General features: G+C 37.4%; 2 protein-coding genes across 11 annotated transcripts; both read left to right on the top strand.

Annotated features, from left to right (window-relative positions):
• Positions 1-195: 195 nt before the first annotated feature.
• On the top strand, positions 196-10,868 carry LOC147846531 (polymeric immunoglobulin receptor-like). Of its 10 annotated transcripts, none has more exons than XM_087241585.1 (7): positions 196-402; positions 3,266-3,356; positions 4,599-4,646; positions 4,825-5,145; positions 8,366-8,677; positions 8,751-8,799; positions 9,496-10,868. In XM_087241585.1, the coding sequence occupies exons 2-7, from the start codon at positions 3,329-3,331 to the stop codon at positions 9,530-9,532; spliced, it is 795 nt and encodes a 264-aa protein (XP_087097711.1). In that variant the 5' UTR covers positions 196-402; positions 3,266-3,328; the 3' UTR covers positions 9,533-10,868. The 10 variants fall into 10 exon arrangements, with proteins under 10 accessions (XP_087097711.1, XP_087097713.1, XP_087097712.1 ...); XM_087241587.1 differs by having other exon boundaries at positions 224-402; positions 4,533-4,646; XM_087241586.1 differs by having other exon boundaries at positions 244-402; positions 3,193-3,356.
• Positions 10,869-12,949: 2,081 nt separating this feature from the next.
• On the top strand, positions 12,950-20,608 carry LOC137487552 (polymeric immunoglobulin receptor-like). The gene is made up of 5 exons (XM_087241595.1): positions 12,950-13,098; positions 13,253-13,573; positions 15,315-15,626; positions 15,697-15,751; positions 18,783-20,608. The coding sequence occupies exons 1-5, from the start codon at positions 13,053-13,055 to the stop codon at positions 18,817-18,819; spliced, it is 771 nt and encodes a 256-aa protein (XP_087097721.1). The 5' UTR covers positions 12,950-13,052; the 3' UTR covers positions 18,820-20,608.
• The last annotated feature ends 4,243 nt before the right edge of the window (positions 20,609-24,851 follow it).

Raw genomic sequence — 24,851 nt, 5'->3', positions numbered from 1 at the left:
TAAAAGTATTTTGCTGTTGTGCACTTGTACTGTACATTTGAAATGTTGTTGTGTTTGTAGTTTTATTGTTGTCCATGGCATGGTGCTGTAATCCAATGCAATTTAGACCATCGAATAAGCCAGAAAGCTGAATGTTTTTTAATGTGGAAACATTCGTGTGGCGTATTTAAGTGTGCAAAATGGTGCAAGAACTGTGATTGCGCAATTTGAGCAAACATGAAACACTGGTGGTGTTTGCCACCCACAGTTTAAACAACATTAATAGCACATTTCCACAACGATGCAAGCTACTAGTGTGATGTTGATGTGGTGTTGTGGTTTTCTATCTGCTTATACTTGTAGCAACCACTCTGCTTAACTGCTGATTTTTGTGTTATGGTAAGGACTGAAAGCAGATCAGAGGTCAGTCTGTGCATGAATGTTCATATGTTTTATACTTGTGTGTTTATGTGGTTAATTTGAGCACCCATTGTGCACATCTGCACAGAAATTATAGATCAGAGGTTTAGCTATAATTACTGGAGCTAATGCTAACGCTAAGCATTAGACACTAGAGCTAACACATTTGAACTTATTTAACATTTTAAATTTGATTATATCTTAAAATTTAAGCTTCATAATTAGGATATCAGAGCCCAATTGGGATTAATAAATACTACATTGTGATGGTTTATCTCAAACTGTGATATGGTTGCCCTTTATTTCTGTTTTAAAATCTATTGAGTTTTAATGTATCCAAAAAATGGACAGTTCCTACGTGTACGTTCATACGTGTACGTTTATATTGTTTTCAGATTTGCTTGTTAATTTTTTATACCAACCCCCATGAAAATTGTAAGACTTTTTTATTAAAAATAATTGAAAAGGTTATAAAACTAAAGAAAAGTAAATAAAACATGATTTTTTTTTTGCATTAATATTAACATTTTGTTTAGTTTTTGTGTGTTATAAGTATTTATACTCTTGTTTGTGAGTGTAAGAGTTACAGCCTGCTCAGCTGTGGTCAAATGGGGAGTGTGTGTAAAGCTAAACCTTCCCCTGCCACAGACACCACAACCTTTAGACTACCAAAAAATAAACTTAGCTGTGGTATATTCTCACAAAAACGAATGCATGCTGCTGCTCTATCTGCATTTCGAGAGAAAAGCTGCTCATAATCAGTGATTCAGAATCAGAACTTTTCACAGATAATGGCGTGACTGTTTTAAGATAAGCAGCTGTGGGACGAGCATACGTCAAGAACTTGCAGGTTTTCTAATAAGTTTTTAAATGAATAAAACTGGTATAATAAATGCATTGCAATATTTGTATTAAGTTAAGCACATAAAAATACATAGCTTTACAAATATTTTGTGACACATCCACATCCAGCAGATTGGCACATACTGTAAAACACAGGATCATGATTTAAATGCAGTATGTCATTTGCTGAATTATATGCTTTTTTTATTGAGTTGGCTGCCAGTTTAAGCTGCCAATGATTATTACAGTCATTCACCATCTAATAAAAGTGTGTAAAATCAAAGAAAATCTTATTGTGTGTTCACACCGAAGGCAGCGAGAGCGTCATATTTCACTTTTACTGCTCTGGTGACAACACTAGCTGCGTCCCAAATCGCATACTTATGCACTATTCTACACCATTTTGTAGTATAAATAGTGCAAGTAGTGTGTTTACACTGAAAACTCTAAAAATAATAAGTGCACTTTAATTACCCGGATGATGCACTCATTCAGCCGCTAAAATGAAGTGTGTAATGATGGACACTTCACACACTCAACGATCGCAGGTTTGCTTACGTAGCGGAAGGGGCGGAGCTATCGGACGCACGTGTTGAATAACTTTTTTTATTTTGGATAGTGAAAGCAAAATTCTCCTACGAGAGTGATTATAGCGCATCCCGATGGTGAATGCGGCAAAACTCACGGCAGGTATTATTTGGTAATTTGGTTGTTTATTTCACTGATTTGGCAACCGTCAAACGTCATCAGGAAAACGGTTTGAATTTCCGCTTAGTAAAAAAAACATTAGTGTGCCATTTGGGACGCCACTACATACATATACTATCATGTTGAGTGTGTAAGGGCATAAGTACATAGTGCATGAGTGCATAGTGTATAGTGTGCCATTTGGGACGCAGCAACTGTCTGCTTTCACAGCTCCAGCGGCAAATGTGGCAAAATTCACTACATTGATCTCATATTTAAAGGGGCCATTGCAGCATATCAGCAAATCAGTTACATTCCCACATAAAAAACAAGCTTTCTAGCGTGAAAATGTTGCACACTTTTTATCAAAATCATTTAACAATAGACTATCAAGTTGTTGTGTGTGGTTTGGCTTTACTCCACTTAACCAATATGTGTTCATGTGTCCAAAATATTCTGAAGTTGTTATAGTTAGCATGACATTCTCGCCTTTTTCAAGGAAATAAAAAAAAAAAATATATATATATATATATATATATATATATATATATATATATATATATATATATATATATATATATAACATTAATGCACATCAGTAACTGTGGACTTCTACTTTTCGATTGCTTGACGCTAAACTGTGTCATATCTAGGCATGGGACAATAATCGGTTTCAAGGTTTTAATACCGCTAAAATGTTCTGTTACACCATTCCCAATGTATATGTTTTTTTTTAATTGTAAATAAATCTGTGTTTTTGAAGCTAATGAAGAGAGCAGAAATCAACAATTTATTTTAACTATTTAGCCAGACCCGTTTACTGTTCTGAAACATTATAAAAGTTTCTTAAAATAAAATTAATTGTGTTTAGTGGGGAATTTTTGTTTTGTTTTGCCCAGACATTTAAAGATAACTTATTTTAAAGCAGAAGAATTCCGCAGATTTTTAGCTCATCATCAATTCTGTTTATTTACTTAAGTGTGTGTAAATCTATATTTATTCCGTTTTTAAATTAATTTAAGTAATATTATTGACTATTATGAAAACGTTCATCTGATTTATGTAATGTAGTTTGTACAGTAATATTTTCTGCCTTTTAGTAGATTTATTATATAGAAGACCTAATCTAAATAAATAAAGCTAATTGGATTTGTATTTTAAACAAAATAAAAATTATAAGAAATACATATAAGGGTCATACAATATAAGAAATACATATTAAGGTTTTAGTAAAATCTTCAGAAAAGCAAAAAATGTTTGCAGATTCCATCTGGCCCTACTCATTACCATAAAATTGACTTCGTTTTAACTCTTCTTGAAGCCCACACCGATGAAGACACATCGTGCCACTCATCGCCGCTTTCTGCTGCCGGCTTTCTTTGAAAATGATTGACTCCGGATGGAGACAGAGGGTTTTGCTACATTAGGTGAGTAAGGCAATGGCTATTTTTTTATTATATTGGCTGCCATGCCAATTTTTTATTAAAACTAGCAGTGTTTTCTATGTGTCATTTTTGGACCAGTTTATAATTTAATAGACGACACCTAGTTGAAACTTCTGCCATTTCGAACTTTAGTTCTTGATTGGATGTTCAGACTTGCCAATAAAGAGTAAACAAACTCCTTAAAATGGGAGGCCACAAGTTGTGGGTCATTTTTAATATGGAACCAAGATGTCCTCTCTTCATTCTGTAGCATGATGATGCACTAGATCAGGTCCAATATGTAGTGGACATTGTAACGCTACTGTGAGGGTTAGGTTTAGGGTTGCGGTAGATAGACGTTAAGAACACACAATGTAATGAGTAATTTAATAATTAAAATAAATAATTCTTGTTGCTACTGACAGAGACAGACACAGATGAAGCTAAAATCCAGCTTAGTCAAAAACACAGAGTAAGTTTATTTAATGTATTTGTGGTGGAGTTTATTCAAGCCTTTCTGAAATGATGAGTCACACACAAATACCATTCCAAAGTTTGCAGTTCAGTGTTTACTGACACTGTGGCTGTCACTGAATTTGGCGATTCTGAATTACATGGCATTTTTTTCTGTCTTTACTTTATTACAAATTTGCTCTGTTTTAAAATGTTTTAAACTAGTAAAATTCATGCTCCGGGTGCAGCTGATTACAGATAGTTGCAGCAAACATTTTAATCCAATTCTCTTTGCAAATTCTGTTATGTGGATATGTTTACATGTGTTAATATAGAGACATGTTATTATGTGGCTGTCAGTCAAAATCAGTGGGAGGGGAAAACCACACTCCTATGTCACTTTGCATAATCAACCACAGGGGTTTGGATCCTATTTTAATGTCAGGAAATTTTAAAAAATAAACTTGTGTCTATATTACTCCAATATGACTGTGGACACGCTATACCTATACACAGTTCTGTCCAAACAGCTTACAAACGTTGAGTTTGCATCTTAGGTGCCCTTTAGCATCCATTAACCTGTTCACAAACTAAAAGTGTAGTGAAATGTTGTGGTGTTGTGGTGAGGCATGTTTTGTGATGCTGTGGACTGCAGACTAACCACATTGTTCATTTGTTCATACATGTGTGGTTTCAGATGATATTTCTGTTCTTCCTCTGAAACAGGTGTCAGAGAAAATAACAAAGTGATCAGCTAACCTATCTCACATACACATGCACATTTCATTGCAGACATGATACACCATCTGCTTCTCACTTGGGTTTTATTTCACATCTCAGGTAAACCATTTTAGCTCTCTCTGAATCTCATAATTGAATTGAATTATACAGTAACATGGTCTGTTGCTTACTTAAAGTGATACAATTGTTTACCTTAAATATTTGTAATTCTTCAGTACCTTTACTTTAGTATGTAATGGAGAGTTGTGTTTTTTTTTTTTTTCACTGAATCTGTTAGATGGATCTTGGCCTTATAATCTGAACATTAGAGTAAAATCTGGATCACCAGGCATTATTCCATGTCAGTATGAAGTAAAAAACAAAGCAAATCGCAAATACTGGTGTCAGGGGTCAGTTTGGAGCTCTTGCAGTGTGTTGGCGTATGCAAATGAAACAAGAAACAAGTTTTCCATCACTGATTATCCAGCACAGAGTGTTTTTACAGTGGAATGGCAGAATCTGCAGCCGTCAGACTCTGGATATTACTGGTGCGCTGCGGAGATCAGTGGCACTGGGACACTAGACTCTGGTTATTATGTGTATCTGACAGTTCAATCAGGTAAAGGACTTCTTCCTATTTTGCTTTTTTTCTGACAGACATATAATGTGAAATATTGCGTTAAATGTGATTGAGGTTTATTTCTGTTCATAAGTAAAGAACTGAAAAAAGGAGAATAAGACCAGTTAAGTGAAAATTAGTAATGAAAAATTCCATGTGGTCTCAATTATTTAATGGACCCACGCCCTTCAGGGGAACTTCAACATGTGTCTTCACACTTTGAGAGTGTTTGGAAAATGCCACAGCAGCTGAGCTCTTCATCCCCCTCATATGAAGCTTGCCCAGAAGAGCATGTGTGCACAATTTGGAATTTAGAATTAGGGATTGTAAATGTGCTTTTACCTAGCTAATAGTCTAGGATTTTTTTAAATATAACAGTCGACAGTTCATTGAGAAGGTGTGCCAATCCCCAAAGGGGAGGACACTGTGGAGGCCACCTGCAAGCCAAAAGAAAATATCTGATGGCAATATGGACATATGGGCTAGCCCTATCCAGGGAGAGTGCTATAAATGATAAGCTGGTTAGAGGGTCCGTCTGAGAAGAGGGTGAACACTCTACCGCTTTAAATACACACCCTTAAACTTAGGAGGCTGATTCCAAATTGAATTGCATAGTCTAGTCTGACCATCCGAATAAGCCACTGCAACATTCTGAGCAGCGCTTACCAGGCTGACTGAGACCAACTAGCAGCCTCACCAGAACATTCGCTGACGCACCCGCAGTGGGGCAAATTAGGGATCATGGGTTTGCTCTTTCCTTCCTCCCAGGATCTTGCAAAGAAGCTGGAGTTGTGAGAAAAAAGCAGCCCGTCCTCTGGCGCCCTCAAAGCCTGTGGTAAAGTGCACCAATGCTGAGATCCAGTGCTGGCAGCATTTGGGCTTCCACAAGAATAAATGCTCTTCTTGAATCACTACATTCATCTGCAGGGGGAATCCCTGGTCCTCCACCAGGGAAAGAATGGTCCTCCTCCTCTTCAAGTGGCCCACCTCAGAGTCTTTTTGCAGTCCGATTACCTTAACAGGAACCTGGGATGGGAGTGTCAACTTGCTGCAGGGAGCTTGTGTGATCCCTAGCCAATGTAATGAGCTGTGACAAGAAGAACACTGTTGGCGAGGAACAGCCAGCATGAACAGGCGTGGCAGGGGAGCAGTCCGAGCCCACCAGGAGATGACCTGCCCCATCACTCATGGCTGATCTCTCACTATAAGGACTCTTAAGTAAAGTCCCAGACAGCGTCACCGAATAGGCCTGCCTGGGATATGGGTGCGCCAAGAAAGCAAACTTTGTCAGTGTGGCACATATTTACCAGGGTAAGCCAAGGGTGGCGTTTACGGACCACTATGTGGCCATCATCCTCCCCAGGGCGTGGGCGGTCAACTTGAAGGCCATTAGAGCATAGTCAGCCACTGTGCTGAGCTTATGCATAAGCCTGGGGAAGAACTGGCTTTGTGCAGCACAGCCAGGTGGTACTGTGGTGCAGGGCAGAAGCGGCATGGCCCACAGTGGTGTGGGCTCTAGCCGTGAGAGACACAGATAGCCCACTTTTCTTGGACGAGGGTCTCAGCTTACCCCTTGGCAGTGCCCACCACCTGAGGAACAGCCTTGTAGCCACTGGCCACTTCGCCATCAAGGGAGGTAAGGGCGGAAGCACGCAAGGATCGGGCAAAGAAAAATGCACTCTTTGTCTGTGTGTACTCACTCTGCACCCATGAAATTAAGAAGACAGGGGCTGGGAAGATTACTCTCTTATCAGTGCGCACATCAAGTCACTCTAGGCGGTCCGACAGTGAGACTGAGGGACAAGCCATGTCAAACCCCACTGTCGAGGCAGCCCGGGAAGCACAACCAATCATGTCTGACTCAAGAACCGTGACCATGCATTGCATCTCATAAGGTGGTAGTGAGCTCGGTCTGTCATCTGATTGTGACAGCTCGCCCTCCAATGTTGCGATGTCTTTGGTGTCATCTATCAGAAGGCAACCCAGGGGATTAACCGACACAAACGCTCGAAGCTTGTATAGGGGGATACTCCTCCTGTGGAGGAGTGGGGGGTCCACAGGCCCGGAAACGTCAGATAAGTTCCCACTGTGATCCTTAGATCTGCCCGCGTGCTAAATTGGGATGCACTGATCCCAATACTTGGATTAAATATCAGTTTAATAATGCATATTTTTGCTGGATCGGGTATCGGCCAGCTGGTACTGATCCAAATTCTATCTTGCGCATGCTCTATATTCTGTGTAAGCCAACAAAAGTCATGAAGGTTAGCTTATAATAAAGCACTAGAAAGTTATCATGTAGGCCTTCTTTATCCCAAATGTTCTGAAGTCATTCTATAGTTTAATGTGAAGTAGATGAATAATCAAGTGCGTTTATTTATGACAACGTGAAGTATCTTTATAGTGTCTTTATAAGATTAAGGCAAATAATTTGATTACTGATGTCCATGTAAACATGGTCAGTGAGAGAATGAGCTGTCTGCGAGCACTGCAAAGACACGCTGGACCCCCAAACCTGTGACGTAGTACCAATGCCAGTCATCCACAGATAGGAACGACTATATCTAGAAACGCACAGTCAGAACAGTGTCCTGAAAAAGACGTGTTGCCTGACTGTCTTGCTCTTTAGGGGAAATCTACTCTTTTATTAGACTGCTTTGTTAGAAGTATCCAGCAAAACACCCAGCTGAACAAGACTGGATTAATCTCAGCAGATGCTATCTCTTTTATCACTCAGGCTCTATTATCAGGCTCTGAAGCGAAAGATCTGACTGCTCACTCTGCGAGTGCTGGTTATATACTCTACTAATGATTAATCACCAGCACCTGCTGAGCTTAGCTCTGCCAACTTTTTGGCATCCAATGGCTTGTTTTCATTCTCTTGGTCATCTAGCGAACTCTCAAAGTGTGAAGAGACATGTTGAAGTTCCCCTGAAGAGGAACTGAACCTTGCAGTAACCCACACCGCTCTTTTGATTGATATCCTAAATTACTGAAAACAAAAACAAGCAGCAAATATGTAAATGCGTAATTAACATGGCAGTGCTTGCATCATATTTTCCATCTCTGAGACACAAGTCATTATGATGCCCTTAAACAGTTTCTTTCCCTTTTGCTGCAAATCTATTTTCTTTACAGATGTTTTGCAGATATTTTAGACGTTTTTACTGCACAAAAAAGTCTATTGTACTATCTTTTGATTGATCTTTACTCTTTTCAGATCCTGCTGTGTCTGTGATGAGCAGCAGTGTGTCTGCACATGAAGGTGATGATGTAAGAGTCCAGTGTTTCTACACTTCTGGATATCAGAATGACTTCAAACACTGGTGCAGATATAAAGATCAGAAGTGTTTCACAAAGAAGAAGACTGACACATCCCAGAATTCATCAGTGCAGATCAGTGATGATGGTGAAAGCTCCTTCACTGTGCTGATGACTGGACTGACACTCTCTGATTCTGGCTGGTATTTCTGCTCTGTTGGAGATCTGCAGGTTCATGTTCATCTCATTGTCACTAAACCTGGACCCAAAGGTAAGATCACAACCATAAATGATGTCACTGATACTTCCTGAAAGCTAACCTCATTTTCTTTTCTCGTTACAAGCCTTGTCATCTATTGCAAAGACTCCATCATCTGCCTCTGGAACAGACCTGTAATATATATAATTTTTTTTTTTTTTACACAAAATTGTGTGATAAAAAAATTCCTAAAAGTATGAATAAAATAACAAACTAAAAAACTGATTTATTACATTTGTATGCACAGTGCATCCGGAAAGTATTCATAGCGCTTCACTTTTTCCACATTTTTTATGTTACAGCCTTATTCCAAAATGGATTCAATTAATTTATTTCCTCATAATTCTTCACACAATACCCCATAATGACACTGTGAAAAAAAGAGTTTTTGAAATTGTTGCAAATTTATTCAAAATAAAAAACCTGAAAAATCACATGTACATAAATAATGCTTTTACATAAAAAAAAATTGGTAAAGTGAAGCCCTATGAATACTTTTCCGGATGCACAGTAAAGCTTTTGTAATTTTTCTGGAATGTAAAAAAATTACTTAAAAAAATTATGACCTTAATAATTATAAATTTATATATATATATATATATATATATATATATATATATAAATATAATTTTAAAGCCCCGTAATATATAATTTTTTTGTGTCTATTGGAGAGAGATTTATAAAAATATTTTACTTTGGAATCTCGCATTCAATTTGGCACAAGAATGTTAGAAAATAAATTATTAAATTATTCATGTGATATAAGTTTGTGACTGATATTTGGTTCTCATTTCTGTCTGCTGATCCTCTGCATGTGTTTAATCTTTCAGAATGAACCAGGAGCATTTCTGTCTGTCAAAGAACTAGAGGTGTTTCTCCACATCCTGAAGAATCAGAATTAGAGGAGGGTTGATATTTAACAGCTTTATTTCGTGGCCTAATGGTTAGAGAATTGGACTTGATATAAAATGTGTTTGTGCGTGTGCACAGTTGAATGGTTTAATGCAGAGCACAAGTTCTGATGGCACACCATACTTGACCACATGTCATTCTTTCTTTTTTAAAATCAGTTTTGTTTAGTTGTGCACTTCCATAATATTAAATCTGTGCAACAATATTTATGTTAAGAGAAATATGTCATGTTAACCATGGTATGTTACGTGTCACTTTGTCATGTGTCATCATAACCTTTCATACGTTCCCCAGCTCATTTCTAATGTTGTGACTATTTTTTGCAAGCTGGTGACTGTTTTCATTGTATCATTTTGTTACAATCATATTTTTACTATAGCAGCTAATAAAATTATCGTTTGAATCCCAAACTAATGTGTAATACATGTTTAATATTAAAGAGCCCATATTATACATGAAAAAGATCTGCGTGCAAGGTCAAAAAACACTTTCATGGTCTTATAATATTAATTTATTTTTATCTAATTGACCCAGCGACTCCCATATAAATCGTTCAGCGATTCATTTGTTCCCAAACCCCTCCTAAGCGCGAAGCTAATCTGCGCTGATTGGACCGATGACAGCCTGTTTTGATTGGTCGACAGCGTTCAGCGTGAGACAAATGCCCAACGCGGTTTGTCAAGCCCCCGGGTCCCCAACATTGGTATAGGATCCGATCGCAGCGGACGCCCGAAACACACTTCATAGTAAAACTTACTCAACAGTGTTATTCAGACACCTTACCCCCAAAAGCAGTGTAGTCAAACACCAGCATATTGCTCCATTCATAACTATGACACACATTCAGTATTAATCCACACAGCAGCAAAAGCTGAACTATTCTGTACCTTGACCACCACACGTGTGTAGGAACAGTTGACGGTGGCCATAGCAATGACGAACGGCAGTGGAACACGAGCTCACAAACACCGGCAGCTAGCTCTCTGCAACCTTTCATATGGTTGCCCACTGAAGCTTAGCAGGGCTGTGCCCGGTCAGTACCTTGATGGGAGACCACATGGGAAAGCTAGGTTGCTGCCGGAAGTAGTGTTAGTTAGGCCAGTAGGGGCACTCAACCTGTGGTCTGTGTGGGTCCTAATGCCCCAATATAGTGACGGGGACTCAATACTCCTCAGTGAGCGCCGTCTTTTGGATGAGACGTTAAACCGAGGTCCCAACTCTCTGTGGTCATTAAAAATCCCAGGGTGTCCTTCAAAAAAAGAGTAGGGGTTTAACCATGGCATCATGGCCACCAGCGCTCCTCCTCAGTGTGCAGCAGGCTGCCTTTGTGCCTAATAAACTGGCCTTATTTTGCACGCACCCCTGATGTATTGTCTGTCCATTCTCACAAGTCTCATACATCAGTCTTTTCTGATCCTTCCTTTAACAAGGGAATGAATCACCACTGTAAGCATGTAGACTGATGAATCAATGATTTCCCCTCACACTTCCTATAATATCCAGGTAAGCACAGCGTCTTCTTGACTCATGACTTCAGAATCTGTTTGTCTTTGCTGTTGTGTTAGTGGGCGGGGCGCAGGTTTAAATTTTTATAGTCACATCACGCCGAAATGGCTTAAGACTCGGTATGAAGTCAATTCATTTTAACCACTATGAGCCGACTTTTTTTTTTTTTTTAGATGTATTAATAGTTTTAAAAACTGTCCACTTTCAGATTTAAGCCTTAGCTGGACATTTCACTTCACTTGGAGCTGTGTTACACAACATATGATGTTGTGAATATGTTATCTGTTGGTAAGTCACTGTGACCGGTCCTCGCTTTACTCTGCGTTGTGTTGTGATTAGGCGAAAGGAACCAGTCATATGGGAATTAACAGGCTTTTATTCTGTATGAATAAAGCAAACAAATGGCAAAGCTGATTATGTGCCTTCCTTAGGAGCTCACCAACCTCTCCTCAATCGCGTTTGCCGCGAACTCACATAAATAAAGTTGAAGTGTGTTTAACATACACCAAAAAAAAAAGAAACATTATACATAAATTCAAAAACATAACAGAAGCATAAACACATATGTAAACACATACCTGTATGAATAAAGCAAACAAATGGCAAAGCTGATTATGTGCCTTCCTTAGGAGCTCACCAACCTATTAGTGAAAGAGATAATTCTCACTACAAAGCTTGCTCATTCATGCTTATAAACTTTACCCACAATACATGCCTCATATACATTCAACCTCTCATACATGTTTAAACATCAATGTAATGCAATTTAGAACACCATTACATGTGTTATTATGATAAACAACACTTATATGCTATATTTTAACCGGAGCTTCAGTAAAACTCACCTCTCCTCAATCGCGTTTGCCGCGAACTGAGTGACTACTTTCAGGCGGAACCTGAAAATGACACTTAAAGGGGCACAACTATGATTTCATTAACTCTGAAATATAAGATATTTAAAGAACAACTTTGAAAATACACAATTAAATAAAAATAATTGATGAATAACAAGGAGAATTTTGAGTGAAATTAATAAAAATAATATAACACCTGTTACATTACGAAATTTCCAAAAGTGAAGTTTTTAAACTAATTTCAAGAGGAACACTTGATATAATTGACTGCAGCTGGCCGCCTATCTACACTCATTAGTTAGCCAATCAGATCTATCCTAACTTACTATAAATAGCCAAGCTAGATATTACTCCCTTATCTTCGTTTTCCGAAGAAACCCCCCATCCACACCCTTTCTCCTCCTTTCCTCCTTTAAAAAGGGGAGCTCTCGAGAACCACCTGATCTCGTACTCCCCTCTCATGCTCTATGGACCTGGCGGGAGCCCTGGGCTCAACTATCTCCGAGCTCAGGGTTCTCTCCCGGGACAGAATGCCAAACCTGCTTGTCAAGCAATATCTAAGTGTGAACTCTTGAAATGACTAATATGTTACGAAACTGTTACGCTAGCTGGGTGTACATATATTTATTTTGTTAGCTGATTTGCTTGTTAATTTTTTTATTCGTTGACAATTTTAAAAACTTTTAAAGTAAAACAATATAAAAGGTTAGAAATCTAAAATAAAGATAAGTAAATAAAACATGAACATTTCCATATTAATCCTAACATTTTGGTTAGCTTTTATGAGTCCAGTATAACAGTTGGGTTACAACCCTGTTTAGCCGTGGTCTTTCCGCATGCAAAGTTTAAGGATACGTTATGTATATAAAATTATCAGACTGAACAAGAGAACCTGCTGATTCAGATAACACACTACTGTCATTTAACATCCATTAACCTGTTCACAAAAGGAAAACTTAGAAGTGAAATGTTGTCGCGTTGTGGTGAGACATAACTTGTGATGTTGTGGGCTGAAGATAACCCACTTTGTTCATTTGTTCACAAGGTGTGGTTTTAGATGGTATTTCTGTTCTTCCTCGGAAACCTATCATACACTCACACACTCCCCTGCAGACATGATTCACCTTCTGGTTCTCGCTGGGGTTTTACTTCAAATCTCAGGTAAACCATTTTAAATCTCTCTAAATTACATAACTGACTTGAATTATACTGTTATATGGTCTGTAGTTTACTTAATGTTTTTCCTGTTATTGTTCAGTATACATTACCTTTACTTAATAAGAAGTTTTTCTGTTTTATTTTCTTAATCTTTTAGATGAAGCTTGGGTTTATGATGTGAATATTGGAGTAAAATCTGGATCACCAGGCATAATTCCATGTGTATATAAAGAACATCTCAAAGCAAATCGTAAATACTGGTGTCAGGGGTCAGTTTGGAGCTCTTGCACTATATTAGCATATGCAAATGAAACAAGAAACAAATTCTCCATCACTGATTATCCAGAGCAGAGTGTCTTTACAGTGGAATGGCAGAATCTGCAGCCTTCAGACTCTGGATGTTACTGGTGTGCTGTAGAGATCAATGGCTATGGGACCGTAGATGATGGTTATCATATGTATCTAACGGTACAATCAGGTAAAAAAAAAAAGTCTTTAAATTTGCGTTTTTTTCTAAGAGACAAATAATGTGTTAATATTGTGATTGTGTTAAGTGTGTTTGAAGTTTATTTCTGAGCTGAAAAAAAGAGAATAAAAGACAAGTGTAGGCCGTGATTGATTAAATTGCTCGTGGCCCCACGTACTGTGGGTCTACCGTATATTTAATTGATGAGATATCATGTCTGTTCTTCTATCAAATAATATCTAATCGATCTGACTAATTCCTATGAATAATATCAGTTTTTTAGAAGAGTTTCTCAAGTGAATCAGATCAGAAACAAAGTAAAATAATCAAAAACCCTCAATAGTCATTACCTCTCTTCTAAGGGCCCTCCATTGGCTGCCCATCCATTTCAGAATTTATTTTAAAGCGATTTTACTGGTATTTAAATCCCTTTACCATCTAGCCCCAACATATCTCTCATAGCTGTTGCATCTTTACACCCCATAAGATCTCTTAGATCAAGTAATTTACGGTGCTTTCACACCTGTGAATTGATTCAATTGTCCTGAAACAGAGATTACAAATGTTAAATTGTTGCTCTTTGTTTTTGGTGCGTTTCGCTTTCACACTGCAAAGTTTCTAAATCAACCAAAAGAGCTAAAACAAGTCATGTGTGAGTAAACTCTCCTCATATTGGTCAGAGTTTCACGGTTTATTTTGCAGAGTCCCGCTCAGCTGTCAGGGGGGTGGTGGTTTAGTGGTGTTTGACAGGGAGCCCCACATGTCTAAAGAGCGAGGAGGTATGCTGTAGGCAGGGGTGAGAAGGGTGCGTGACATACTTGAGGACCGGGAGTGAGACGCGTGATTTCCAGGAGATTATTACTCATTTGCGGGCATCTGGGTGTCTCTCTGCATTTGCGGGAGACTCCTAAAACTTCCGGGAGACTTGGGATGTCTGGAATGACCTCCCACCCTACTCATAATTCTCTTTACATATAGCCGTATGCCTATTACATATGCATAAAACCCTGTGATATAACCGGGCTCAGATTGTATCACTTTCTCACTACATTCGATCCGCTCCAGAGTTCGTTTCAATCAAGCTGAGACCACCTCATTCAAGCGATCTCGAAGTGATTGTTTTGGCGCGGATCCGAGCGCGATTGCTGAATTAACCAACCCAGGCTCATTCTGGAAACATAGCCCTGCCGACGTTTCTGGAGACTGCGAAATATGTCCTCGGAGGTACATACTTGTGCAGTTTTTGCGAATCTTGTGAGCGTGCCATTCGTGCTTGCGCTATTCTCGCGTAAAAAGCCGCCGAAGGCCGCTGTTAAGAAACCGTCTGTCCGACTGACTGACTGGGCGGCTGGCCAATTGGCCGACCCAGCCACCCTCCTCCTCCTCCCCCTCCTTCCCTAAACCCAAGCGACGATTTACAAAAGCCATCCAGAAAAAGAAAAGCCTTCGTCTGATTTTGACCTTGTTTTCGGATTTCACTGCATTCTTGCCCCGTTATGAACTCATTCGCTTTATTTTTTGGATTCTGTTTTTTGTCTTACCTGATTTCTGGAAGTCGATGTATAGGCCAAATATACAGTACAATGACTTAATGCATTATTCTGACAGCCTGTCTTTAATTGTGCCAGTCTGAAACAATAAACAGACTAAACATATTCGCTATAAATGCTGAAGCAGAGGTGTTTTAGTGTTTTGAGTGTTAGCGAGTTATCTGTGCAGTAAAACTATGTATTGTCTACTTGACTGTTTTCAGCTTATGGTGTGTTTGTGAAGAGCAGCAGTGTATCTGGACATGAAGGTGGTGATGTCAGTGTTCAGTGTATCTACAGTGATATATACAGGAATACAATAAAACAATGGTGCAGAGTTAAAGATAAGCGCTGTTACGCAGTGGAGAGATCTGACACATCCCAGAATCCATCAGTGCAGATCAGTGATGATGGTGAAAGCTCCTTCACTGTGCTGATGACTGGACTGAGACTCTCTGATTCTGGATGGTATTTCTGCTCTGTTGAAGATCTGCAGGTTCTTGTTCAACTCACTGTCACTAAGCCTGGACCCAAAGGTAAGATCACAAACCATAAAAGTGATGTTACTCTTAATACCTGAAAGCTAACCTCATTCTCTTCTCTCAGTTCAAGCCTCGGCTCCTCTTCCTACAACTCCAGCATCTGCCTTTGGGACAAACAAGTAGGTGCAAACTTTGTATGACCTTTTGGTTCTATACTTACTTTACAAACATAAAAATAGTGTAAAGTACAGTATGTACAGCACTTTGGACAGTCTTGTGACTTTTTAAATGTGCTTCATAAGTTAATGAACTTAAACTTGTTTTTCCATTTGACATAAGATTATTTTTCTTACTACATTGGTAGATTACACATTTAGTCATTTACATTTACATTTAGTCATTTAGCAGATGCTTTTATCCAAAGCAACTTACAAATGAGAACAAGGACGCGATTTACACAACTATAAGAACAACAATGACTAAGTGCTTGTAGGCAAGTTTCAGGACACATTGGCCATTTGCCAAACGCTCCTAAAAGCATGAATAAAATAGCAAACAGTAAACAGTTTGTGAAAAAGTAGAATATGAAACGTAAATGTGGTATTACTAATACAAAAAAATATATAATTATTATTTTAAAAAGTTGAATTATCAAAGTTATGGGGGAAAGGTCATACCCAAATCAACTTTATTAAAAATATAGTCTAGTTCAGGGGTCGGCAACCCGCGGCTCTAGAGCCGCATGCGGCTCTTTAGCGCTGCCCTAGTGGCTCCCTGGAACTTTTTCAAAAAATGTTTGAAAATGGAAAACGATGGGGGAGGAAAATATATTTTTTGTTTTAATATGGTTTCTATAGGAGGACAAACAATCTTAACGTTTTCCAATGCTGTAAAAGTGTGTAGAATATTTAATTTCAACATTTCTGTCAACGAAGATTTGCGTCATAGCCTGCGACACACGTTTCTATCAGCAGGGCGGGATGCCAGGCAGGTAGCTGTTGTAAACAAACCGGCGGCTGTGTGATGCGCCATGGAGCGCAAGCTGTCTTTGCCAAAGATGTACAGCGGGGCACGCTTTCTCATTTTCCCTCCCTGAGAGAATTCAAAGAAGCCCATCCCGATCACTCACTCAACGGTGATTATTTACAAGGTGCAATCGTTGATATGCAAACTGCATTCGGGAGCAGATTTTGCGAATTGCGAAAGGAAAAAACGAGACTGTCTTTCCTTGACACACACCCCTGGAGATTGACCCTTCCTTGTTGAGCACATTCCCAGGAATGACTCGAGCTGATCTTGAAATGGAAATGGCAGGCTGCGTTTTATTGCACTGTTTGTTGCCCAGATAAGGGGCACGTTGTGCACGTTCATTTTGATGTTGTTTTTTTGAATCCTCAAAATAAAATAAAAAACATTAAAAAAAATCTGATTTCTTTATTGCATTTCTTTAATTTCATCAAAGCAAAACATAATGCAATAATATTGTAATGAAGTTAAACTTGAACATTAAACATAATTCATTAATATTGTAATGAAGTTAAACTTGAACATTAAACATAATTCATTAATATTGTAATGAAGTTAAACTTGAACGTTAAACATAATTCATTAATATACTGTAAGTTAAACTTGAGACGGCATCGTACAACAGAGTAGTCACGTGGCGCGTCATTCTCTACAGGATGCACTGCAGGGAAATGAACATTTAATCATGAAGGCTCAGTATGTATTTGTAGCTAACAAAGTCATTTTTATAGTAGGCTAATATAGCTAATATAAATACATACCGCATGTGTTGCCATCATTATAAGTCTTATATAAGGCTTTGAATTTTTTGCGGCTCCAGACATATTTGTTTTTGTTTTTTTTTGGTCCAATATGGCTCTTTCAACATTTTGGGTTGCCGACCCCTGGTCTAGTTTATTGTCTGAATGGCATCATCTGGTAACTCTTTAGTTTAGGTCACAGTTCATGGTAGGAAAGAACAAACTCATCACTATGAGTTTAATAAGCTACTAATAACCCGTTTATTAATAGATAGTAAGGTAGAAGTTGGGCTTTGGGTAGGATAAGGGATACGGAATAAGATCGCAACAGTTACAAAAGTATCCCTCGTTCCCTGAGGGGGGAAATGTAAATGCTATGTGGAAAACTTTCACTCTGGAGATTTCGTCAAAATCCAATCATCTGAAAGCGTATATAAATAGGCCAATGAAATGCCAATGTGTTGGCGGCATCAGCATCCACAGCTGGTCATCAATTACAATCAGTTGTTGTATAAACACGTTGCTCGTGTGCACACTTTTCTAGCTGAAAGAGGCTATTCACCCTTTTCAAGCTGAAAGGCTATTTACGGCTGACAGCTAAGGGGCAATCGTTGTGGTGAAGTTGTGGTACATCATGAAGCATATGGGATCACCAATGGGGATTGCGCATAGCAGGCACCTACACCTAGAACGCGGGCTGACCAGCAGGCATGCCAACAACATAAAGGGCCGAGCACCTAACTTCTCCACTGAGTCAGATGCTGGGGGCCTCAAAGGAACTCTGCAGGGTTCACCAATTGGAAAACTCAACTGAGAGAGCACACATATCTCTCGCCAAAGGATGCCTCGGCGTGGCACGAGCAGCGTTTTTATACAATAACTGATTTTAATTGATGACCATCTGTGCACACGGACGCTGCCAACTTATTGGCATTTCATTGGCCGGTTTCATTACTCTTTCAGATGATTGGATTTTGATGAAATCCCCATAGTAGAAGTTTTCCACATAGCATTGAAGTTCCCCTCCCGATGGGGAACATACTTTTTAACTACTAAGGAACAGCTTATATCTTACTAATAGGCAGGTAAAAAGACAGTAGTTAACCGTGTGAATTGTGACCTAAAGTGTTACCAATCTTCATTATCATCAGCAATTCAGAATAGTAATAGTTAAAGCAATGGATGAAGATTTATGTTTTATTAAAAAACTTACAGTTAATTTGGTACAGGAATGTCAGAATTTATAAATTTTTACAAATGGCATATTTTTATTTGAAGGTATATTAAGGTGATGGGTTGTAACCCATATGACTATATAAATATACATTTTTATGTTTACATTTTTAGGTAAAGTAGGATTAAATCTTTCCAAAATCTCTTCATGTGACAGATATTTGGTTCTCATTTCTGCCTGCTGATTATCTGCATGTGTTTAATCTTTCAGAATGAACCGGGAGCATTTCTGTCTGTCAAAAAACTAGAGGTGTTTCTCCACATCATCCTGAAGAATCGGAGAGTTGATATTTAACAGCTTTATTGTATAGCTTAATAGTTAGAGAGTTGGACAAAAGATGTGTGTGAGTGCATGTGTTTGTCTGTGTGGTATGTGTGTGTGTAGGCCCGCAGTAGGATGAGTTTAATGCAAAGCGCAAATTCTGATGAGACCCCATCATGATTTCCTTTCCTTTGTTTCCTAAAACCTGTTTTGTTGAGTTTACTTCCATCATCTTCCATATTATTCACTTCCTTTGTCCTAAATGATAAACAAAAAATAAAAAATAAACTGAGAAATATGTTGTTTTAACCATGTTAAATGTCACTGTGTCATAGTCTTCCTATTTTTCACAGCTCATTTTTACCACTTTGACTTTTGTAAGTTAAAAATGTGCTGCATTATTTTGTCAAATCATGACTTTTATCATTTTATCATTAGGATAAATTGTAGCGCAATTAATACCAACCCAGGCTCATTCTGAAAGCGTACCACTATATACATTTCTGTAGAGCGAATCTACCAGAAGCTGCTCTGAATGTTTTTTTAAGATCTCAAATTCCTCTTGCGAGTGCCATTCGCACCTTGTTCTCAGGTAAATTCACCAGAGACCACTGTCAACTCACTGACTGACCCACCCTTCTCCTCCCCTAAACCCAACCAACAGTGTTTTTATAATCAATTTAGAAAAAGAAAAGCCCTCTCTTGATTTTTACCACGTTTTCAGATTTTACCACATTCTCACCCTGTTATTTACTTGTTTATTTAAATCTTTTTGGCTTCTGTTTTTGTCTTACCTGCTTTTTGGAACCGTTCTTCGCCAGACTTAAACCTTGTTGTCATGAGCCCCTTTACACAGTGATAAGGGAAAATATCCAGAAAATATCCGGAACGACCTTACCGGTAAATTCAAAAGAGCGCTGTACACACAGGCAAGGATGTTATGGAATCTTTCCGGAAAAGACCATTTACACACTCATTTCAAAATACAGGTAAATTCTGACATCATTAACCAGAAATGACCCATAAACGGCTGCGTTTGTATTTGTAAGCATTTGACTACATTGCAAACTCTGTGGATGGATATTTATTGTGAACAACTTGAAATAAATCTTAAAGAGGAACGCTTTCGCATGTTGAGATGTACATGATATGTGTGTGTGCTGGTGCTCACTGACTGCTTCATGTGCACATGTGACACAATAAGCAACTGAAGGCAGCAGAGCTTGAAGATAAACAAACAACGGCTTATCGTAAGCATCTTATTAACAATTGGCAACCTTCCTTCTGCATTCACACAGAGCAGCATTCTAGAAAATTACTGGTAATGTTACAACTTCTCTTTCCGGAAAATAGCCAGAAAGAATTTACCGGTATTTTCAAAAAGGGCCTGTTCACACACATACAACCTTTCCAGAAAATTGCCGGTAATCTGCTGACGCACATGGTGAGCTAACTGGACAAACTGGTAACAGGAGAGAAGCTGTCCATACAGAGGTAAGCATCAGCTGGTAAGCGTGAAAACGAACAGCATCATACCGCCCTGAATTGTTCGTTTTAAAGAAGACATGCAGCCATATGTACTCTAGCTACATAATTTGCGATCTCCATAAATGTATATAGGGCTACGTTTTCAGATTAATACAGCACTTCGTTATTTTCCCTTCTATTTTAGTTTTTTAATTGCAAACTAAGTTTTTTTTTAAAGTATATATTTACTGTATTTGTTCTCAAGACAAATAAAAATGTAATGAAATATATATAAATTTTTGCATTTCGAAGAGTTTTTGCAAGTTTTTCACCATGTTAGTCAACATATATCTATCAGTACTGTAAAATAAACCACAGGTCGTTTATATTTACCTGTCCAGTTACATTCAAAAGAGACAATTACAGAAATTAGTGCAAACAGAAAACTTCAGAGGAACTGAAATTTCAAACAGAATAGGAGATATGTAGGATATGCTCTCTCTCTCTCTCTCTTTCTCTCTCTCTTTCTCTCAATTCAATATTTGCTTTTTTTAGCATGACAAATGTTACAAATGTATTGCCAAAGCAGTTCTAAAGTTTACATAAAATTAACAGAACATACATATTTAATAAAAACACAGTAAACAGTAGTAGTAGTAATAAGAAAGGATATATACATAATTAAATAAAAATATAAATAATTTATCTTATTATTTAATATATTATTATTATTATGCAATATATCATATTATTGTTATTCAATATATCATATTATTATTCAATATATCATAATATTATTATTCAATATATCATATTACTATTCATTATATTATTATTATTCAACATATCATATTATTATTCATTATATTATTATTATTCAATATATCATATTATTATTCAATATATCATATTATTATTATTCAATATATCATATTATTATTATTCAATATATCATATTATTATTCAATATATCATAATATTATTATTTAATATATCATTATATTATTATTCATTATATCATATTATTATTATTCAATATATCATATTATTATTCAATATATTATATTATTATTCCATATATCATATTATTATTCAATATATCATATTATTGTTATTCAATATATCATATTATTATTCAATATATCATATTATTATTAAATATATCATTATATTATTATTCATTATATCATATTATTATTATTATTTATATCATTTTATTATTCAATATATCATATTATTATTATTCAATATATCATTATTATTCAATATATCATAATATTATTTTTCATTATATCATAATATTATTATTTAATATATCATATTAATATTCAATATATCATATTATTATTAAATACATCATATTATTTTTCAAAAATACACATTATTATTCAATATATCATAATAATATTCAATATATCACATTATTATTCAATATATCACATTATTATTTAATATATCACATTATTATTTAATATATCACATTATTATTTAATATATCACATTATTATTATTATTTATATCACATTATCAGAATCAGAAAGAGCTTTATTGCCAGGTATGTTCGCTCATATGAGGAATTTGTTATCGTGACAGAGCTTTTACAATGCAACAGAATTACAGAGACAGGACAAAAAAACTGATTTTATATATATATATATATATATATATATATATATATATATATATATATATATATGTATATGTATATATATATATATATATGTATATGTATATATATCTATATATATATATGTATATAGATATATATGTATATATATCTATATATATATATATCTATATATATATATATATATATATATATATATATATATATATATATATATATATATATATATATATATAAAGCAGTAAGTAGTGAATGCAAATATACAAGTGTATGTAGAGCTATATTACTATATACAATGTTAAATGTGCAGCTTGTATGTGCAATTTGGCATGTAAAATGTGTTGTTGAATAAGTGTATATGTGTGTAAAAGTGTATGGCAAGTAGTGATGTTTGTTCCACAATTACTATTATCAAGTGTTCATGAGATGGATTGCCCTAGGGAAGACATTGTTTCTATGTCAGGCTGTTCTGGTGAGCAGTGCTCTGTAGTGTCATCCAGAAGGTAACAGTTCAAATAAGCAGTGTGCTGGGTGTGAGGGGTCCAGAGTGATTCTGGCAGCCCTTCTGCTCGCTCTGGATAAGTACAGTTCTTTGATAGTAGGGAAGGTTGTACCAATGATTTGCTCAGCAGTCCGAACTATTCAACGTAGTCTTTGGAGGTCGGATTTGGTAGCTGAGCTAAACCAGACAGTTATTGATGTGCAGATGACTGATTCAATGATGGAGGTGTAGAACTGTTTCAGCAGCTCCTTTTAGAGGTTGAACTTTCTCAGCTGATGAAGAAAGTACACCCTCTGTTGAGCTTTTTTGACAACAGAGTCAATGTAAGTCTCCCACTTCAGCCCCTGAGAGATGGTGGTGCCCAGAGACCTGAATTACTCCACTGCTGCCACAATGCTGTCCATGATGCTCAGTGGGGGGAGAGCTGGAGGGTTTCTCCTGAAGTCCACTATCATCTCCACTGTTTTGAGTGTGTTGAGCTCCAGGTTGTTGTGACTGCACCAGACAGTCAACTCCTTAACCTCCTGTCTGTAAGCAGACTCATCACCGTCCTGAATGAGGCTGATAGGAGTGGTTTCGTCTGCAAACTTCAAGAGCTTAACAGAGGGGTCGTTTGAAGTGCAGTCATTTGTGTACAGAGAGAAAAGCAGTGGGGAGAGGACACACCCCAGGGGGGCGCCAGTGCTGATTGTGCTGATAATGGATGAGAATTTCCCCAACTTCACCAGCTGCTGCCTGTCCGTAAGGAAGCTGTTGATCCACTGACAGACTGAGGTGGGCACAGAGAGCTGAGTTAATTCGGGCAGGAGAAGTTTTGGGATGATAGTGTTAAAAGCCGAGCTGAAGTCAACACAAGATGAACCAAGTGTGAAAGCACCCTTAAAGTCATGCTCCTGTATGTTTCCAAATTGCTGGTAACCATTAACTTGCACTTTATAAATCACAAAAGGCCAGTTTTAGCTATAAAAAATCACTGAAAAGTGCAAAATGTTCTTCTAAAGAACAACAGAAAGTGTATCTTGAAGATTTTGAATATGCAAATTTCCTTAATCTCTTCAAAGTACTACATGTATGATGTTTAACCACCAGATGTCGCTCAGAAACATCTCAAACTGAAATTGAACTTCCAGAAGCGTCCAGCAGAATTTACAGCACTGTGACTCCACACTGAGAAAAACACAGCTACAGACTCTTCCGAATGCCATCACAACCTCTTTGTGGGTGCGTGTGCTTTTACATTTCATTATTTTTTTTATTTTTTTTTTTTAATGCTGTTTATCTTCATAAATTGTTTATTTTTAAGTAGACTTAAATGAGTTGACAGAATTGAGGTTCAATACAGTTGAAATTTCAAAATGATTTTCAGTAAACTGTGTCAAGTATGATGAGTGTTGCTGTCTCTCACTCTCCCTCTTTTTCCAAAATAAATGCTTATCAGTTTTATGTGTAAAGGTGCCCTGCAATGAAAATCTGGTTATACCAAGGCATAGTAGAATAATAATAGATCAGTATGTGGAAACAGACATACCGTGAGCCTCAGACACCACTGTTTCCTTGTTTTCATGTAAATTCCACAAGTGTAAATGACAAGAAGACAAAAAAATCTGTGACGAGACCAGGCACGTGCACACATAGGGCTCAACCTGTGCAGTGGACATGCCCTTTTTAGTCTTGGATAGAAAGTGCCATTCCAAAATTATCAAAAGTGCCCCCGCGACACGGCACACCTTCGGTCCCGCCCTTCAGTAGGCGCGCGACAACACCGCTCTTGAGTACGCATGCGACAACACAGCTGATCAGTATGCACGCGATAACACCGCTCTTCAGTATGCGCGCGATAACACCGCTCTTCAGTATGCGCGCATCCCCCATTACATGGGTTCCAGGTTGCAAAAAGAGTCCGGCTGCAATAGCAGATATGTGGTATTGTGCAGTAGGATGCCAAATTCGATGTCCAAAAATAGAAAACTTAACTTTTATTGTACACCACACTGCTTTTAATGCCAACCGCAGACGTCTTTGGTTAAAAGGGAGCTGAATCGAGTGACGACTTCATTAAAAATGCCCGACTCGTTCTCTTTCATATCAGGTAAGTTCACGTTATGCTGAATTATACACATTACTCATTTTTGATTGCAGCAATGATTTTAGAAAAAAGAGTTAAATATGGTGAATTAAACTGCAGACACTGAATGTTAAGAATGAAACATGAAAGTGTAAGTTCATATATCCTGCCGTACAGGTGCAGTTCACTGTAAGAATGCAGTTGTTTTGCTTGTTGGTGATTACCCAGACCTTGTATAGTACCGTATTTTTTTCCTTGTCTTTGGCTATAGGCAGAACCTCAGTTATTAGCACTACAGTGTTAAATCTGGTAATCATAGAGCATTATTTTTTGCACATGACCACACAAAACAAATAT

This window comes from Danio rerio, chromosome 2, assembly GCF_052040795.2.
Source record: "Danio rerio strain M-AB ecotype USA chromosome 2, GRCz13ab, whole genome shotgun sequence".
Lineage (NCBI taxonomy): Eukaryota > Metazoa > Chordata > Actinopteri > Cypriniformes > Danionidae > Danio > Danio rerio.
The sequence above is the reverse complement of the archived record's forward strand: the minus strand, read 5'-3'. Positions and strand labels throughout refer to the sequence as shown.

Excerpts from the sequence above, each read along its gene's own strand:
- LOC137487552 (XM_087241595.1), top strand. The coding sequence starts at position 13,053 with ATGATTCACCTTCTGGTTCTCGCTGGGGTTTTACTTCAAATCTCAG. Across the intron at positions 13,099-13,252 it reads GGTTTTACTTCAAATCTCAG|ATGAAGCTTGGGTTTATGAT; the intron begins GTAAACCATTTT and ends TTAATCTTTTAG. Across the intron at positions 15,627-15,696 it reads CACTAAGCCTGGACCCAAAG|TTCAAGCCTCGGCTCCTCTT; the intron begins GTAAGATCACAA and ends CTCTTCTCTCAG.
- LOC147846531 (XM_087241585.1), top strand. The coding sequence starts at position 3,329 with ATGGAGACAGAGGGTTTTGCTACATTAG. Across the intron at positions 5,146-8,365 it reads GTATCTGACAGTTCAATCAG|ATCCTGCTGTGTCTGTGATG; the intron begins GTAAAGGACTTC and ends TACTCTTTTCAG. Across the intron at positions 8,678-8,750 it reads CACTAAACCTGGACCCAAAG|CCTTGTCATCTATTGCAAAG; the intron begins GTAAGATCACAA and ends TCTCGTTACAAG.